General features: G+C 37.6%; 2 protein-coding genes across 3 annotated transcripts in view; one reads left to right on the top strand and one right to left on the bottom strand.

The window, feature by feature from the left end:
* Positions 1-103: 103 nt before the first annotated feature.
* LOC117230354 (ras-related protein Rab6) lies at positions 104-9,405 on the top strand. Of its 2 annotated transcripts, none has more exons than XM_033487733.1 (6): positions 104-351; positions 1,006-1,064; positions 1,655-1,814; positions 1,893-2,098; positions 2,186-2,252; positions 5,044-9,405. In XM_033487733.1, exons 1-6 carry the CDS (start codon positions 282-284, stop codon positions 5,115-5,117), a joined length of 636 nt encoding a protein of 211 aa, XP_033343624.1. In that variant the 5' UTR covers positions 104-281; the 3' UTR covers positions 5,118-9,405. The 2 variants fall into 2 exon arrangements, with proteins under 2 accessions (XP_033343624.1, XP_033343625.1); XM_033487734.1 differs by lacking the exon at positions 5,044-9,405 and adding an exon at positions 2,699-3,929.
* A 2,250-nt stretch (positions 9,406-11,655) lies between these two features.
* LOC117230343 (neuroligin-4, X-linked-like) overlaps positions 11,656-19,338 on the bottom strand; it is a 222,531-nt gene continuing 214,848 nt past the window's right edge. The window contains exons 8-12 of the mRNA XM_033487691.1: positions 16,210-16,361; positions 16,003-16,115; positions 14,347-14,477; positions 13,652-14,203; positions 11,656-12,151 (exon numbers count right to left, since the gene is read on the bottom strand). Of these exons, the coding sequence (XP_033343582.1) occupies positions 12,080-12,151; positions 13,652-14,203; positions 14,347-14,477; positions 16,003-16,115; positions 16,210-16,361 (1,020 nt within the window). The 3' untranslated portion in view covers positions 11,656-12,079. The remainder of the gene's footprint in view (positions 12,152-13,651; positions 14,204-14,346; positions 14,478-16,002; positions 16,116-16,209; positions 16,362-19,338) is intronic.

Below are 19,338 nucleotides of genomic sequence, written 5' to 3'. Positions count from 1 at the left end.
TGGAAATCTTCAGTAACAGAAAAAAATTTTTTCGATGTATTTTAAATTTTTTGGCGCCATCTAGAGGAATAAGATTAGAAACTAGCAAGACTAACAACTAACCAATGACGTCACTTCCCAGTTAAACGTGGCTACCCTACAAGTGAAGGAAGGAGTGGCTTTGCGACCTGTCAAGTTAGATGATTTCTCGTGAAAATTAATGACTCGTTGCATCAATTAAGTTATTCACGTGTGCTTAGTACTTATAATCCACCGCGTAGTAGTTCTAATATACGAAGAAAATGTCGTCTTCGGGTGATTTTGGAAACCCGTTGCGTAAATTTAAGCTTGTCTTTCTCGGTGAACAGAGCGGTATGTATTTTCTAAATCTACTTCCGTTGATTTTGGATCAATATTGTTGATGTACATGTCCGTTTTATCTTGCTGATGATTTCTCGTGTATCAAATACCATATTTTCTGTCGTATGTATCAGTTCCAATGATGACCGTTCTAGGTTATAGATCAATATTTCTGGTCACTGTGCAACTTTATCGTTGCGATCGAATTTGGCGTCGTTCTTGTTATCACCATCCTAAAATTGCATTTAGTCTTAACAATACCCATAATTTTATATCTACCTAGTTGTACAATCCCATCATTTTCATAAAAAATGTCTATTAACCATTAAAATTCATTATTTATGCAGTTAATCTCGTATCGCTGTTTTATATATTTGTTTCATTTTAAACGATTGCAGACTATATCGATATACCGCAATATTGTAAAATCTAATCACAGTGAATAAATTTCAATAATTTATATTTTATCTAAGGGAAGATAGAAATTTTGTTATGAATTATATATTTTTAGAAATGGCTACAATATTATTTAAATTTATAATAATAATTCATTATCATGTATGTTTCTGAACTACATTCTGTACAACTATATTCTATTTTATATTTTGATTTTTTAAACGTATAATAGTACATTTTTTCCATTAATCGTGTGATTTGATGTTGCAGTTGGAAAAACTTCTCTTATCACACGGTTTATGTATGACAGCTTTGACAACACGTATCAGGTATGAAATTATTGGTTTTGTGGTATACATATATTTATACATATGTCATAAAATTTACGTATAGTCTTAAATAAATACCAAATAACAAATTAATTTCTCTAGGTACATAGACTAATATGTTATCTTATAAATATTTAAATATAACAGTTCTTTAATTTTCTCTTTTACCACACAACCTACAATCTAAATTTCTGAGATTATCCATATCTCATTGGCATATTTTCCAATGATCTTATAAGAATGTCATAAATTTGCACTTTCATCCATATCTTTATCTTTCATTTTTTTTTTCATTTTATTTTATTGTAGTTATGATTTTTATATGTCTTACACTTTTGTTATATAAAATGGACAGTATCAATTATCAGTGAGGAGAGACAATAAGGGGGCCAAGACATTGATTTTTTGTAATAGATAACATTAAAGAAATAAAATGTAGGAATATCATGAGATTATCATCAAGTATTATTATTTCTATTTTGTGAATTTATTAAAATATGAAATTTATTAGTTTTAATTAAAATATTGTAGGTATAATGAAATGATTTTATATGGAGAATTACAATAAAATACTATATTATTTATTACAGGCTACAATAGGTATAGATTTTTTAAGCAAAACTATGTATCTGGAGGATAGAACTGTAAGATTACAGCTATGGGATACTGCAGGCCAAGAACGGTTTAGATCTTTGATACCTAGTTATATCAGAGATTCTACTGTTGCAGTGGTGGTGTATGATATTACTAGTAAGTTTAATTTGAAATAGAGATAAAGTGTAGACTATGTCATGTTATACCATGAGCTCAAGTGAACTATATATACAGATGCAAACTCATTTCATCAAACATCAAAATGGATTGATGATGTACGGACTGAAAGAGGAAGTGATGTAATTATTATGTTAGTGGGTAATAAAACAGATTTGGGTGATAAAAGACAAGTTTCAATGGAAGAAGGTGAACGAAAAGCTAAAGAGTTAAATGTAATGTTTATTGAGACTAGTGCTAAAGCTGGATATAATGTGAAACAGGTAAGTTTCTATTGCTTAATAAACATTTATTCTTTGCTATGTTAATTAAAATTGTAATATATTAATTCTATTCTATTCATTGACCAGCTCTTTAGAAGAGTAGCAGCAGCTTTACCAGGCATGGATTCCACTGAAAATAAGCCACCTGAAGACAGTATCCTTTATGTAAGATACGTAATGTGCACATTTGCATGGTACATATACATAATCATATTTCAGGGATTTTTCTTTCTTCAAATATAGCACTAAGAAATGTCCTACATCCTTGATCTTTATTCTGTTTTTATTTGTTAACATGGTTTGAATATCATTTGTTTTCAAGATTACTTGACCAGTGTATCAAGGTAATCTTTCAATATATTTTATAGAAACTTTATTGGTTATTTAAATTTCAGATATATTTTACAATAATATTTTATCAATTTTCTAGAATAATTAAATATGTATGTTATATAGTTTTAAATTTTACATAACCATTATTAATTTTCTAAGTATCGTTTTGAATCCATTACTTTTAACATTATTTTTTAACATTATTAACAGTTTTGGTTTTTTCCGTTATCTTTTTGTGTTTTCCTTAATGTGTTGCTAAACCTGTAGTGCAAGAAGTAGTTCTGAAGGACACACCAATTGAACTGAAAGCATCGGAGAGCAGTTGTGCATGTTAAACCACCGATCAGCCTAATGGTAGACAACACACTGATATAAGTTAATTTATAAATTAAACTTTCAATGCTAGGACAGTGATATTCAGTCTGCACCCTTTTCACAGTTTATAATGTGAAAAGGAGTAGCACTGTACTGAGGAGCTATAATGGTTTTTTGTGAAAAAAATAAATATCCCACGGTAGCTTAAGCAGACTGCTTTTACACAATAACGTGTTTGTGTGTACTAGTAAATCATCAACATAATTTAATTCATTTAAACTCTTGTACTTCATCAGAGCCGCTTGCTTTTTTGACGTGTCGGTAGGTAATAATCGTCATCCTAGATAGTGCTTCGAACATTTTCTTAATCGACAAATAATTTTTATAACAGATATTTTGTTTGTTACGAATATTTGTAATTTTAAGTAATTTTTTTTATATTTTGCATTCTGATAAAAAAGAATTTGAATGAAATACTAGTCGTATGCATGATCAGTGCTGCAATTGCATGATATATGGTGCACTTATATATATACTACATATGTATTTATCGTCATGTATATATAAGTTGCAATACGCGATAAACTAATGTTGAAATCATGTAATTACGTATTGCGTAAATGCAGTCAAAGTAATAGTCAACTACAATCTGAACTGGTTGCAAACGCGAGCAATAAAAATCTTATATATTTATGGATGCACTGGATTGAAATGTGGACCGATTTAGTATAAAAGGCAACTCGTATAATATGTACCTGCGAGCGTACTGTGAATGAACATAAGGAGAAAAATAATTTCAACGATACAAAATTAGTAGTTAACGATATCTCATTTTTTATAAATATTTTAAGAAAACATTGCTCATGTATAATGGTTTTCCTTGATTTGGAACAATCACTGCATAAATTAATACGTTGCATTTCCTATTGAAGTATTATTTATATATACTTGGAACTGAATATTTCATTTATATATACACATACAAAAGCAAAAAAAAAAAAAAAAGGAAAGGAAGAAATTTAGATAGATCAAATCATTTTCAGAAGCTTTGACAAAATTGAATTTGTATATATTAACTTAAAATTTGGGATATGGATAGACAGAATGCTATTATACCTAATACTATGATATTTTTGTTAATAATTATTGTAATATTTTATTTATATAAAAACACCTAATAGCATTATTATTTTTTTTATATTGATTTTTTTTATGAACCATAATTTGTTCTTGCCATTTTTCCTCGTTATACATATTTCCTTATTTCGTAATTATTGTATAAGTCTCATTTTTAGCTGTATAATATTTTAATTAGGGTTTATATACATATAGGAAAAATAGGGACAAAGTGAAAAACTTAAAGTTTAATGATACAAAAACCACACAAATAACAGAAGCAATTCTATTTTATTTTATGTTGCATTATACATTTTTTGTCTTATAAGATATCTAATATAAAAAGTCTGTCGCCTTTGTAGTATTTTCTATAGTTTTTACTGTGCTCTGCTATCAGCTTTGTAGAAAGAAAATAAAGCTAGCTAAATATACTTCCATATAATTTGAACAATGACCTAAAATACTGATAATTACTTGCTTATCTGGCTAGAAAAATTATTATTTTGTTTATAAAACGTTAAAAACTCCGATAACGACTATGATTAATGTACTCAATGAACAGTCGGGCTGACAAGTGATAATAGATGATCATAATTTATGACATACTTGAACAATTAGTTATTGGCATATACAGAATATTTCACTTTGCCTCTATTTTTCCTACATATACAATGCTTTGTATCATATCGTGAGGATGTGAGAGATAGCACTCATTGTATAATTTCTAATTAAGGTGCTTTGTGGCTGTAAAATTTCACGGTTATTAATGTTAGGGAATGCTCCGTCCCGTTTTTAAACTACTTAAATTTTATATGCTTTTTGAATACCATCTATCCTAGCTTTCGGAAAAAGAAAAATTTACTGACTCAAACTTCAATGGGACTAAATTTTCGATCGATATCCAGAGTCAAAAATCGTATAGACACTTGAGAAATTCTTTGTAAAACTTCTAAATCTGATATAATGACCCAGCATACTGCCTAAACACAAGGAATCGTTCAAATCTATTAATACGATTTTTTTAGGGTTTAGCAGTTTCCTAGAATTTACACGAATTTGTAAGATTGATACGAAAATTGATCGACATGCTGATCCCTTTTTTTTTTTTTTAATGAATTAATAGCTGAATATTAATGGCAATCGAATGGTTACTGTGATAACGCCTTAACACACGAAAGCAGCTGTCGATTTGCAGAATCAATCACCGATGCAGAACGGCTCCGAATCGGAGGGAGAGAGCGGCTGCATTTGCTAGGGAGGTGGTTTATCAATGTGCAGCTAATAATGCTAACTCCTTGAGACATTCTGATACGAACCAAAAATCATCACGTACTATTAACAAGATGCTGGCTTCTTCTGATGTCTACATCGTGGCCCATAAGTTAACGCGCGACGAAGGCACAAAACGTTTCATTGACACCGTTCTTACTACCGACTACTTCTGTCCCAATCAGTCTCATTTAAGTCGTTTAACTATAGCGTGATTAACTGAGCGTTTTGCTATGATTCATATTACTCCGAGAACAGCTTCGTACGGTTATAGTGCACGTTGTTATGTTGTTGTACCCGCCAGACACTCTTCGACGAGAACTAGCGATCTTCTTTACACATTACGGTGTGAACCGCAAATAGACGTCGTTCAGAAAAAAAAATAAAAAATTCCATCAAACGAATGACCGATGTAATAGCTACATCACGATGATAGGATGGCTCTTCCATGCTCGTTAGAATATCATTCAATGCGTCGTTAAGCGATCGAAGCAATATGCAAACAGCTTTTCTGTGAGATTGTACATATCACGATTCTTGATGTTGCGAATCGTTCAATAAATAAAAAGTACATCGACATTACTATTTTTACTTTTCCATCAAATTTCGTCGAGCTTAGCCGACTCGAGAAGTCGAGATGCCATCAATTTCTTCCGAACAACGTTCTTTGCTCATCCTATCATCGTTTCCTTGGATCGCGATTTTCGAGGTAAAATCTACTCAACACGCACAAGACACCGAGAAGCTTAGACGAGAGTCTTTTAGACAGAGATATTCTAGACCTTAACGAAAACGACTGAAAGTAAAACGTTTTATTAGTTTACAAGATAGTCGAGGAAATCGAATGATCGAACGGTCTGTTTCCGGATCATTTGCGAAAATTATTACTCACACGTAGAACATGTTATTGGCAAGTTTGTTCGATGGTGGATTGTTCAAGGTTTATAATATTGTAATCATAATTAACCATCTTTATAGACATTTTTCAATATTTCCTGATAAATAAGCGAGCGACTCGATATGCGATCCGTTCATAAATTGAGGAAGAAGACGCACGTTGAAGAGAATAATTTGGGAAAAGAATGAAATGTGTTCAATCGTTCACTCGCCATTTTATATAATTATTAACTTGTGTAACTATTCAATTTTTGTCTTTCAGTACGTTATCTTTCGAACCAATGAAATTTGTTGATTGTTTCAGCAGGTTAGATGAAAGATCATAGATGAAAGAGAATCGGTATTTCAGTTTAAAAGGAAAATTAGAGTTGCGTCTTCTTTCTAACGAGATACACACAAACACACATGCACAATAAGTGCGTAAATGACTAAAACGTAGAAATCAGTATGGAAAAAAGTGTGTGCATTGTGCATCAATTCATGAACCTGTCTCGTGTGTCACGACGTGTGACGAGCGTCGAGCGACGAAATTGCTCGTGTTTTATCGAGGAGACTGAACGCTTTTGAGCACGCCGTTGTTTAATCAGAATCGAATAAAACGAAACGAAATATACTCGAGCTATAATACTAATACTGTACTGTGCCAGGCATAACATGAAGCGCTTTGGAGGAAAAGATGTTGCGACAGCGTCGTTAATGAAGCGGTTGAAGTCGGAAAATTCGCGGGTAAATTGGTTCGAGCGCGACATTCAGTGTTCTGTCAGCGATAATCGAGTGTGCCATGAAGGAAGTGGGCCAATTTTACATCTGCTAATTAGAATTTAGAAAAAACGAAACGGTAGACGCATCTGTGAAGAAAATGCAAGGATGAGAAAATTCCGCTTGCCACGTGACTGAAGTCGCGAACGAGCGTAGTTTCCTCTGGCGTCGTCGTTGAACATTGATGTGATAAGGCTTCTATTTGAAGAAAACGATGGAAAAAGAGCGAAACATGAAACAGAAATTAAGTGATATGTAATTCATTAATCCGCCGTGCTTATCGCGAGCTCTACGTGCACTAGCACCGTTTCTTCTCAACGTTAAACTGTCTCTCTAGCGCAGCCCCTTGTGTAATAACGTGTCGTGTAGCGTTGATTCGCACCGTGTCTTGTATTGCAGCGTACGAACATCCAGAAGTTTTGTGGTACGAATCCCAAAGAAAGTTTACGTTTTGGAGAGGTCGAAGATACTTTATTACGTTCGATACTTTCTATCCGGGAAAAACATATTCTCGTTGAAGAATGTATTGTAAGCTATGGATATGGAATAGTCTAAAAAGCGCCTAAAAATGTCGGTTGGGGAAAGGATTCGTACCATTTGACTTCTCGTTGGTGCATGCCGAGCGTATATTTTTCTTTCATTCGGCCTCGTGTTCCGCGGAGAAGACACTCGGCTGCAGACTCCTCGACCGAAAATACGGCCGTAGCTCGACGTAGGGTAGATTCCCTTAGACATTTCCGTACGAGGGGAATAACTTTGCTGTAATCGTTTTAATCTTTATCGCCTAGTTCGCGATGTTCATGCCTAAGGAGAAAGAGGACGCGTCAACGCTCGTCAGGGGGCGCACTTCCGATGTAACTAAAGGAAGTCCTCTCGATCTCCACGCGGCTGCAGCGATTGTCTCCTCCACGCTGGCGAAGCGAGCGAATGTAGAGATACGTCGATCTAGTCGGAACGATCTGTCATTGGAAACAACGCGATCGATGGATCGTTCAAAAATCCACGGTGCTTGTTTCGTTGGGGCACAGTGAGATCTTTTCGGTTACGGTTCCATCCTTTCGCCACGAGAGTATTGCCGATTAAATAAAAAATATTGTCACGAATTTCGTCGAAGCGTTACGTTATTGTATCGAGTCACTCAAGCGTGATTTGACAATTACGATAATTGGTGATTGCGTGAAACACATCTACGAAAGTATTGACAAATGTTTGTGTAAGGGATGGAATACGTTTATTAGAATTATTTAGTAAGACGAAAAAAGTATCCAGATTTCATAAGATCTTATATTTTCTTTTATCAAGCTTGCATTTTATTTAAGAGATAGTCCTAATTAAACGGAATTACGTTGTATTATTTGAAATAATATTAGTACGAGGAAGGAAACATTCGGTTTTGTAACGTGGTTGCTCTTCGTAGCGAAAGGGTTAACGGAGATTTGATAATCTAGTAGTAATAATGATTTGTAGCGTTTCGGAGGATTCTTGTGAATGTAATTTGCAAGGCAGCCGCGTTATGTGGTAATGTTATTGTAGCCGATGTTTCTTAGTTAAATAGAGGTATTCGCTGTATCGTCTTTTTGCAATTAAATTGTCAATCTTAACGTAGCAGTAGGGTGCGATATTCATTAATTGTAAAGTTAACCCTTCCAGTCATCGAGGCTGTAGAATTCTTGTGATGGATCTTTTTGTAAAACATTACGAATCCAACATTATGAATTCATGATATAGTCTTCGACGTAGGGAATTTGTGGGAATGTCTTTTCTGTATATTAGATTTTCTGTCTCTATATGATAATTTGGTACTTATAGTAGAATGTTTCCTTGATTCCTATTATTCTTCGTTCGAAAGGAAATGAAAATCCGAGACTCGAAGGGTTAAATGTTTCAAGGCTTTAAGTTTCTCCGACATATTTAATATAAAATAGAAACTAATGTACGCTTTTGTTTAACGTGATAAAACGAGATCTTGCAGAAATATAATTGAAAATAAACACCAGAAATTCTTGATTCATTCGAGATCGATGTAAGGGAAATTGATCGACGACCGACAACAGCTCCTTCGCGTTTGTACCTGCATCGTTCTACATACGCGCCTGAACATCCCGATCAAACCGGAAGACTAAAAGTGCATTTATGGCTCACATCATCTATAAGCAATGTACACGTATTATATTATTATAACTATCGCGATTGGATTCGTTGAAGAGGCGAAAGAAATGGATACCGAGGACAAGTTCGGGATCTTTTATTGTTTCCCTCATTTGCTATAGCGCAATATCGAAGTACGTAAATAACGAGTAGTAAATCGTGATATTTCTCATTTAGCTTCGAAGCTACGTGTAGCTGTAGCAATTGCATACACACACACACGTACAAACACACCGATTGTATCGTATTTAATATTAGGGGACACGTGTCGTCGTTTCTCCGTGCTACAACGAACCGAGATCAGAGGAGGACTGCGATAAAGAAGGATGCGTTTGTTTTATACAGTTTAATCGGTCGTACCGAACATTATGTTTCTTCTGTGAATAAAACACTGTAGCACGCTTCGCTTAAGAATTCGATACACCCGTTTGTGTTCGATTGGATATGAGTAAAATATGTGTTCTACTCTCTATTGATTAATTTCAACCTCCTCGACTCATAGTTCCTTCGAAGCCGCAATCATTTTATCCCAACAATCGAAGACCGAATGTGACTTTAAGCAACGAATGTGTAACGCTGGTTAGAAAGCAACGATCCAAATTAAGGAGATGATTCCTCCGATTATTTTCCATTTTATCGTATTAGGTGCAAAGATTTCCAAGTTCACACTAGCGGTCCGGTTTCCGGGATTCAACGCAATAAATCAATGACATACTCACGCTGACTGAGACACTATAATTCGATTAGCCTAGCATGGTGATTTAATCACAGGTAACAGCACTGCAATCAAGCAATCCTATCAGAGTATATTCGCGTTATCTTCTCAGCCCGATTAGGAGTTCCTCGAAAACAGACGTTCCGTATCCATAACGCAATCGACTGTAATCCGTCACACTGGATCACGATAGACCTTTCCGGAGACTGGGTAGCCTGTTTAATGCAATTACGATGGTACCATAGGTTGATTGAACCGCTAGTGTAAACGAATACTACAGCGATACTTGTAGTTAGGCCACGGTATACTTCGAAGAGAATGTTTGTTAGCCCGCATTCGGTTGTTCGCAGGGTATAAACATGGATACGGTGACGATGTATATCCGCTCGAAGGGATTGGTATGGCGGTATCGAAGATGAATTTGAGTTCCTTCGAAGTTTCGAGGTTCGGTTTGTGAATGAGGTTCTCCAGTAATCGGAACTTTGAGAATAAAAGTGAAGCCAGTTGATGAGGTTTCGACTCAATAGGGGCAACTAACCGGAAAGTTTTGTAAAAATGTGAGGAGCGAACGCCTATTGTTTAATTCCTCTCTCTCTCTCTCTCTCGTTTTTTTATACACTTGTTTCTCGTTTTTTCCCATCAAATTTAATTTCAATCAGAATAAGAGTATAATTAGCCAAAGCCTGCGAACAACCTTTCGTTTCGCCGAGGAACTTTTTCCGCCAACGTGAACGCGTTGGTGAGTTGAGTGAAGAGCGAATAATTGGGTAAGTCTGGCAAATATTGCCGCTAATTAAAAACGAAGTTATAAGAAACGTCGAGAAAAAAATGCGTTTTAATTTGGTGGAGTGCAACTTGATTAATTTGAGCATTTCAAATGGGAAGTTGGCAAGAGTCGGTTAGAGATTGAATTGTACAAACCGAATGAAAATTCGGATTGCGAGAGCTTCGAGTTTAACGGTGAATCAGTGTATAAAAATCATTTGTCGGAAATAAAGAGTATAATAAAATTTACGTAATCCACGTTGATTGGGATAAAAAGCTGGTTTTCGATAGAAACGGCTGCCCGAATTTGTAGGATCTATGTTGATAAAGCTTTATCATTTCGAGAACAGTTCACGAGGATAAAGAGATAAAAAAATATTAATTTAAATTAATGGGAATATTGAAATGAATGAAGATTTATTGTATTATGCGGTTTAATAAATTTAGTTGAAAGTATGAATTCATACCAAAATAATCTTGGCAAAAAGGCACTTAAATTCTATGGAAATCCAAATGAATGTGTTTCATCGAAGCATAGGAAGATTATTTACAAGAGAAAAATTCACACTAATCCTCTTTGCAGACTTATCAATTTGTTTGCGCTTAATTAGTACATTCAGTTTATGCAATTTATATTTAATTAAGCACGAACGATCAAGATCGCATATCTGAGATCAGTGTAGCGTTCGTTTGCTGTTGCGATAATGAAAACCGAAAGCAATCTTTTTTGTACCGTGTCTCATCGAAAGGCACGCCCTTGTCACGGTTCGAAACGAACTTACGAGATTTTTGCAAACTTGTTATAATTGTATTCCAATCTATACAATTCAATTAGTGGAGCTTCAAACGAACAAACGAATAAAAATTTGTATTTATGAGTCGTTCATGCCCGATTCATTTCATGAAAATGTTCGAGATTAAAATGTTTTTGAGGTTACTCGATAATAGCCCCACTCTCGCGTATCTGTGATTTTTCATTGGGGGAAAAATTCGTCGATTCGTGTTTGTTTAATTGATTGAGAATTTTGTATGGATATTCGAGATTGATCATTAGCGTGCAGCGCAAATGCTTTTTCATTTATTTATTCGTTTACGCGACAGGGATTTTTTAAAGAGCTATTCGTCCAAATATTCCTCATCGTCCCTTCGATGCACGCTTTCATTATTCGAATTTTCGTTTCATAAATAGAAGTACTGATGGACTGTGCGTTCCTATCGAAATATTTTTTTTTTAAATATTTATTTTTTTTTTCCGATCACTTTTATGGATAGCTTTCCAATAAATATTGCTCCGATTTGTTATTCTCTGTGTGTCTGTTTTTAATCAATCTTCAGATATGCATTTTTGCGAAGATAAATGATTTTTTGGGGTTCGTAGTAAAAGGTTTCTCGTATTTACCGTAGCAATTAATAGCAGGCAAATAATTTCGTTAAAGGAAAACATGAATTGTACCGTAGCTAATTGTAATTGTTTACACAGTTTATTGTAATGTCAATTATATACAAATTTAAAATTACGTCCAGTGCTTCTACGCTGACACACCATCTTGTTACTCGACACAAGTGCAATTACAATCGGTTTCCTCGTTTCTTCGTCGTTTCATACACCACAAAATTCTTGCCACAAACGACTTGACAAACCACTAAGTTAAATTAATTATTATTTACAGTCTAAACCCATTCTGTTTTCGTACAGTACGTCCACGCTTCGTTAGAATGTTTGACGTAGCCACGATCTAAAAAAAAAATTGGACCAAAAACCACTCGTTTTCCGATTTTTCTTTTTCGAATCGCGACTGTACATACGATCGACGATTTTTCGTTTTGAGGCGATCGCTATTGTAGCATTATCGACACTTTGTATTGACTCGCATCCCAAGTTAAAAGTATCGCTTTCAACTGTTTGGCAGTATGCTGTTGTATAGTTTTAACGATAAATCATCTATCATAAGACGATCTCGTTTCTTCCTGTTTTTTACGTTTGTAAAAAAAGAACCCTCTTATGACGCCGTTCTATTCGAGATCTCAATTGCATCGTGTCATCGGTGGCCATTTCTTTTTATCTTTGTTTGTTCCTTTTGTTTTGTAACTTTTTATTGAGCATCTAGGCCGATCGACACTACTTCCAGCTTTTTGAATTTCACCAGATGAGCTCGTTCACCGTGGCAGTGACAGAGCGCGGATAATCGAACGATCGATTCCGAGGCTCTGTTTCTTTCTCTCGTGGGACAGTGGAAAGTACTTCAACTAATTTAATTTAAGAAAAGAATGGAAGTTTTATAGTCTGCTGGAAATTTCGTCGATGATGCAAATGGATCTTATTCGAAATTCTAATTCTACGAAGAAGGAATCGAACGCACGAGTCACTGAATCGCAAATCTGGCCGAGAATCTACCATTTGTCGAAAGAATAGATGTATAAATAAGCCAGTTTGACTCGTACGTGCATTCTTTCTGCCTGATATCGAAGTGAACGTTGTTTAGAAACAGAATGCTTACCTCCTCGCGGTTTTCATTAGATACTTTTAGTTTTTGTTCAACAGAATTCTTCGATAATGTTCAATTCCTCGATCAGAAAGAAGAAAAAATTCTTTGGACCGTGAAAAGTTACAAAAGATGTTCGTTCGAGAAATAATCTTTCTGGGAGAACGATTGAGCCATCGTCGAGAAACGGTTCCAATGTTTCCTCGAGGATCAAAGATTCTACTTAGACATCGTTAATTATATATCGAAGACTATACGATTTTTCGGCAGTTGGTCGCAAGGTTTTCTTCTTTCTCTTTGTTTTACCGGAGTAAGTAGAAAAGGACAAGGAGTCAGACTCACGAGATTTTACGTTCGTGAGCGATTTCATCGAAGGGATTTGGATAATTTTATCAGCAACAAGCACCGTCGAACGTTCGTTCTTTGCATTGTCGCGAATTAACATTACTTCTGTCAATTATAAAGAAATGATCGACGTTTTGACGTCATTTGACAGATCTCGTACACGAAGAAACCCAGTCTTGCAATAAATTCGATGCACCTATCTTCTTCAGTTTCACCAGAACTGTCAACAGATTCGCGACAAGGTTTCAGAACATTTCCTTAAAACGCTAACAGTCCTTTTCCATTCTGTGCTTTCAAATGCACGAGCGTACGGTGCAAATTAAACTTTACGTGACTATCAGTCGTTCGTAGCTGTTCGGCTACATTCACAAGGTGCTCGTGGAGTCAAACTCTCAGCTCGTCCATTACCTGTTGCTGATGATTGTGACCCTTCTTCAGCGTCCCGGTGCCAGTCATCGCCATACTTTCCTGTTGAAGTTGATTAGGACTGATGATAAGATTCTGTCCTGGCTTTCCCGGTTTTGTGTTCTTCGGCGGTGGAGGTGGCATCGGTACGTGACAGCTATTGTTCTGCAAATCTGCAAACTCTGGTGGCGGAATATGTTGAATATGGTGTCTTTCGACACTCTTTGTGTCCAGATCTCCGCAAATGTTGTTAGGCATTTGTCCATTCTCCTGACGTTTTTTTGAGCAATTATGTTGGTTGCTCTTATCGCGCTGATAGTACACACCCGCGAAAATTAGAACATTAAGGACCAATAGGCTACAGCCAATCGCTATGGTTACGCTGAGGGCTGTGGAGTAAGCTGCGAACCCATCTTCCGGTTGGATGGTTGAATCTTCGAAGGCTAGCTCGCTTGGTATCGCTGTCGAGACGTTTTGCGTCCTCTCCGCGAGTGTCACCTCCACCGTAGTCATCCGCGTCGTCGTTGGTATCCTCTGGATGAACCTGGGTGGCACCTGTAATAAATAAATGTGTATAAAAAATGCTGTGTACAGCTGGAGGTCGCTTCAAAGTAGAGGAAGGGTCATCTGTTCTTAAAAACTTGCAGAAATTTGTTCAGGGTCAATGTCCAACTAGAAGGAAATAGAGTTGAACGTACCTGTTCAGTGTCAAGCAGATGATGCGATCTAGGAACATCGTCGGAGCCAGGCTTATGGAGGTCAGGCACAAGGTTCAGCCAAAACGACAGTCTGTGCGCCCTGTAGTGGTTCTTCAGCTTCGACTTGATCTCTGGAAGCATGGATGAAGTCTCAGCCGGGTCAACGAAAGCGAAGGAAAGGAGTGCTACTGGTAGGCGCAGACGGAGAAAGAGAACGTCACTTTTTAGAGAAAACGAGCGAGCAACTGCGTACAACCTACTCGCGCGATAACCTCGAAAAGCCGCCTTTTCAGCGGAACCTTTCCACATTAACAGCAGGGTAATTAATTATTGTCGCGTGGTAATCTCATAGAGAAGGCTGCTTCGTTAGTCAGTACGCTTCAAAGCTCCAGCACTCGGCGACGGTCATAGGACGAGAGAGTTAGACATCAACCCCTTAGGCTGACTATGCGCCGGCTTTTCTACTTGCGGCTGCGCTATGGCACTGTTCGAGCCAGACTGCGCTCTACCGAGCGAACTTTCATGCGCCAACGATGTGTTCTGCTCGGCCTGACGATTTTCCATCCCTTTTTGCCTCTCTCGTTTTAGTGGATCGCGTTCGAGAGAGATCAGAGTCAAAGACTAATGCGACACGCGGAAGCCTCTCGTCGACTTTCGTAAAGTCACGATGAAATGTTACAAGTTGATTTTGATCAAAAATAGAGTCCAACAAAGGGACGAATTTTCCATACATCCAATAAAGAGCAACTTGCTGTTTGAAGTTACATTTTTATTTCACGTTCCTTTCATCTTCTGCCGTTTTTTCTTTATTTTTTTTTTTTTTTTTTCGAAAACGATGGACAGAAGCAAAGAAACGGTGCAAATCGGAGCCAGTTGAGGGGTGAGTCCATTCTCACAATGGCGTTCTATTTCAAAGTCGCAACGAGATCCGAAGATAGGAACGTTAAACAGTAAAACGAGTCCTGTCCGTTCCTGACAAACTCTTCTTCCCGTCCCACGATGAAGATGAGAATTATGCAAATAAATTTTCGCTGATCCTCTTAGTTACACGTACGAGATGCGTGGCAGCCCTGCAAGACTACGTTCATTATACACGCTTCACGGAATAATAGGATTAAATAATAGTTTCTCGGTTCTATCTCGAAACGAGACGCAGGGATTTCCTCGAATGCAGGGAACAACATACTCCAAAACGTTTTTTTTACCATTCGTTTCAGTTTTCCGAGAATCTTCTTAACGAATAACCTTTACTCCGTCTCTAAGCGATTAATACCTCGTAAGTCTCGAGGTTCGTGCTGACGTAGAATTGTGAAAACTGAGGCTAATTGGAAACTCTAGCGAGCTGAGATTACGAGGGGAATTAGAATCCGTGGGAATCGAACACTTTCCGAAACACCGGTTCGTGATACGCGGATTTTCTCGCAATTTCGAACCATCTTGTCGCGATAACTCGGGCCCTTGATGGTTAAACGCGATGGAAAATTCAAACCACCAGATCCGTGGTATTGGAAATCGTGGTTACAGCCATGCATAAATGGTACTGGAACTTAAATGGAACTCTTTCTAATTAAAATAAAAACCCTTCTACTTTTGTTAGAAATACTTTACGACTGACGATCGACTGAAAAGTTTAGGCAAACTCAATTTCAGCCTCACCTATGCTCAGGTACTTCTTGTGCACCGTTTCGTAAGCAATCCAATCGATGTTCTTCAACTTTGTTCTCTCGGGTCTCAACGGTCCAACGTCCGGTGTTCCCTCGTTCGGATTTCTGTCAGCGTATACACAGGATGATCGTTAATTTCTCGTTTGGACAATCGGAATAGCCGGGGCTAGTGCTGCAAAATGACTATTTCACGACTCACCCGGTGCGTGCGAAGTTCGTCAGATAGAGTATCACGCTCTCGGACAGAGTGATCTCCGGCCTTGTGTAGTTCTTGGGCCAATGGGATAAACCACCTACCAAGGGTGCTCCGAAAAAATATGGTAGGTCCTCGCCGTGGATGCAGCCTGGTCTCTGCGAATAAAATATTCGTGAAACTCCCTCCTTTTTCTGTTTAAAATTGGAAGATCGTCGAATAAAGATTTCTGCGAATAAAGATCATTCTCCTGCCATAATTCGGTATGAATCGACGAAGGAAAATTAAAGATTGCTTTTTTCGGTTTATAGAATAAACAAGTCACGCTCGCAATGCAAGTCTGTCCCAAAGTATTGATGGCATTTTAACGACGTAGGATGTCGACCGTATTTTAAATGGAGAAAGGATTTTCTAGCTATTGAGAGGAGGAAAGAACGGAATGAGCACGCCATTATATGTGCTCGACTATCCCGGTTTCGAGATTACTCTGACCTCTTAGTTGTTCGACTTGACCATGGAGAAAGCAATTGCTGCCCTTTGGAAACCTTTCGTTCCCTCTCTGTACGATCATTCGTTCCAGAGGAAAAGAGACGTCTCCTATTTTCCATCTCTTTGTTTTCCACAAAAATCGATAATTCGCAATCTTCTACTTACCCATCGACTATGATTCGTTGGAAAATTGTTTTTGACTTTGTTCGCTGCTATTTTATAAGATTCGCGCAATTTTATAATTAGAAGCAGTTTTTTTTACTGGATAAATTTTACCACTTTTTGACACAGAAAGTATCAGCAGACGAGTATTCTGCAAGACGTTACAAAGAGATACGAGATGTAATATGCATTTAATTTTACTCTAAGAGAGAATATGAGGTGGCATGTTGAAAAACACACAGAAACAAGACTATCGTCATAAAGTAGAAACATGGTGCACGCGATAAATCCTTCACTGCTTCCAGACTTAATTCTGCATAGGTCGTTTGCCGCATAAATATCCTTTTCTCCTTTGAGACTGCGAGGGAAAATTTACTAACATGTTGAAAATAGGAGCAGCAACGCGCGAGTATATGGAGAAACGTGAAATACGGTGTTTGTTTAAAAAAACTCGCCATCATTTCTGCAAAGTCTAACCGATAAAGCGCCTTTAATGCGGTCAAAGGTGTTAAACGATCTACTCTTACGAGCAACGTCGAATATTCAATTTGCAAACGAAACGGCGGCTGTTTCCTGTATCCCCGGAGATGATTTTCTCTCGATCGAATGGATTTTTGGGTCGAGAAGTTCGAAAGAGAAGAAATAAAGACGATTCGTTTGGTCGAGATCGAAACTTCCAGGTTAGAAAATTCCCTTTGAGCTTGCCGGAGTAATGGAGACCTTCTGCATCTTTTGTAGCGCCTCCGTTTCCTTCCTAATATTTTCCTTATCGATTCGCGGCGTAAGACTTTGTTGCCTTTTGAAAATCATGTAGTTCGTTGCACTTCACTGAATCCGTTGCCTCAGCTTATTTTCAATTTTCTGACGGAACGGCTCTCCGCGTTACGTTCTTGCACAAAAGAGTTGGCAAACACCATCAAACTATGGTAGATACTGTCTTTATAATCTACATTCAATCAAAGATTCTTCCTGAGCGTACCAATGGTTCCAAAGATCGAAACTTTGCCACCGTATTACGGATATCAATCAAGGAATCTCTGGTCGTAGTAGCTGCTCGACTAACTCTGTAACTTCGCCGTCACTCCCGTGAAACTGTTGGATGAACTTTTGCCCTTACAGTGAAAAGATCTCGAGATCTTTCAGCGAATAGTTTGGCAAACAAGTACGCACACGATTTCGTCGATCTGACAATTCGCAAAGACAGATCGTGTGCCTCTTCTTCGATGCCCTCTATCCTTCTCGCTAGTTTTCTATCCTTTCCACGATCTTTGAATGCGAGTCATTATCAGGTTAGTTACGCGATGATGTTGTTTTTCTCCTTCCAGAAATTCTTCTTCCTCGAAACCTCGTCCTATGTCATTATACAATTTTACATTCCTTTTCTTTCCGTGTTTTTACGGGTCGGCTGCCCCGTTAATTATGCCCCGAAACACCGACTGCCTCTATTTGCTCTGTCGCTTTCATCACCGGCCGCTACTCTGTATTTTTTCGTCCGTTTTAATTACGAATCGCCATTGTTTACCTCCCTCAACGAGTTTTACCGGATTGAATTTTATTCTTTAGCTTTTCTGACCCGCTGCCCTTTCTCTTCATCCACGCTCTCCACTTCCGTTTCCATGAATCTCGTATCCTTTCGCACAGTCAGAGAATCTCCTTCGTTCGTCCAGCTCCTTTCTTCGCTTCCCTCGTCCAGATGTAATCGATACGTCCGACTCTCTGCCACGCTGGACACCGCTGCGCTCGACGAGCGCGCTGCCACGAAAACGAACGGCCGGAAGAGTTTGTATTGTCTATTCGAGAACTCGGCCGTAGCTTCCGGGAATAGTTTCTCGCGTCTTCTATGAGAAAAGACTGGAATTTTTATAATGGACATTTTTCCATGCGGCTTATTTCCTTTCCTTTTTTCTCCGCTGCTTCGAGAATGCCAGACTTTCTTCTTTCTACATGCTACGTCGATGGTATTAGTTCTTCTGTAAATTTCCCATGCTCTAGCCCCTAATACGCAGCCTGCATTTCTTGCTAACCCTTTCATTCGCTGTTCTCTACCTTCTCGTTTTGCATGAGAATACCGCCACCCTTCTTCCCTGGTTGCAATCGACATCGTTACCGAATTTGCAATTTTCTGGCGAATATTCCGACGTGACGGCAAAAGCAGAACGCGGAGAATATCGTGACATTATTTCGAGGAACAAAAAGACGATAACTACAATTTTTCTTGCTTTTATTTGCGATTACCGGTCACAGTTCTCACACGTATTTTTGTATAAACTTCGCTTTAAATACTGGAAATTTGATTTATGGTACGAAGCACAGGGTGAAACGAAGAGAGGCAAACGTTTCTTTCGGTACTGCAATTCATACGATTATATCAGAAGGCGTTAATGCTCTTCTGTATGGTTACTGCATAAACGATTGGACGGTGCACAATCGATGATCTAAATTTAAATTTAAACCCGCGCTGTTGGTTGCCTTTGATGTCCTCCT

This window comes from Bombus vosnesenskii, unplaced genomic scaffold (genome assembly GCF_011952255.1).
Source record: "Bombus vosnesenskii isolate JDL3184/JDL3185 unplaced genomic scaffold, Bvos_JDL3184-5_v1.1 scf7180000013266, whole genome shotgun sequence".
In the NCBI taxonomy this organism is placed as follows: Eukaryota; Metazoa; Arthropoda; class Insecta; order Hymenoptera; family Apidae; genus Bombus; species Bombus vosnesenskii.
The sequence above is the reverse complement of the archived record's forward strand: the minus strand, read 5'-3'. Positions and strand labels throughout refer to the sequence as shown.

Excerpts from the sequence above, each read along its gene's own strand:
- LOC117230354 (XM_033487733.1), top strand. The coding sequence starts at position 282 with ATGTCGTCTTCGGGTGATTTTGGAAACCCGTTGCGTAAATTTAAGCTT. Across the intron at positions 1,065-1,654 it reads GCTTTGACAACACGTATCAG|GCTACAATAGGTATAGATTT; the intron begins GTATGAAATTAT and ends TATTTATTACAG. Across the intron at positions 2,253-5,043 it reads AAATAAGCCACCTGAAGACA|CTGTCGATTTGCAGAATCAA; the intron begins GTATCCTTTATG and ends ACACGAAAGCAG.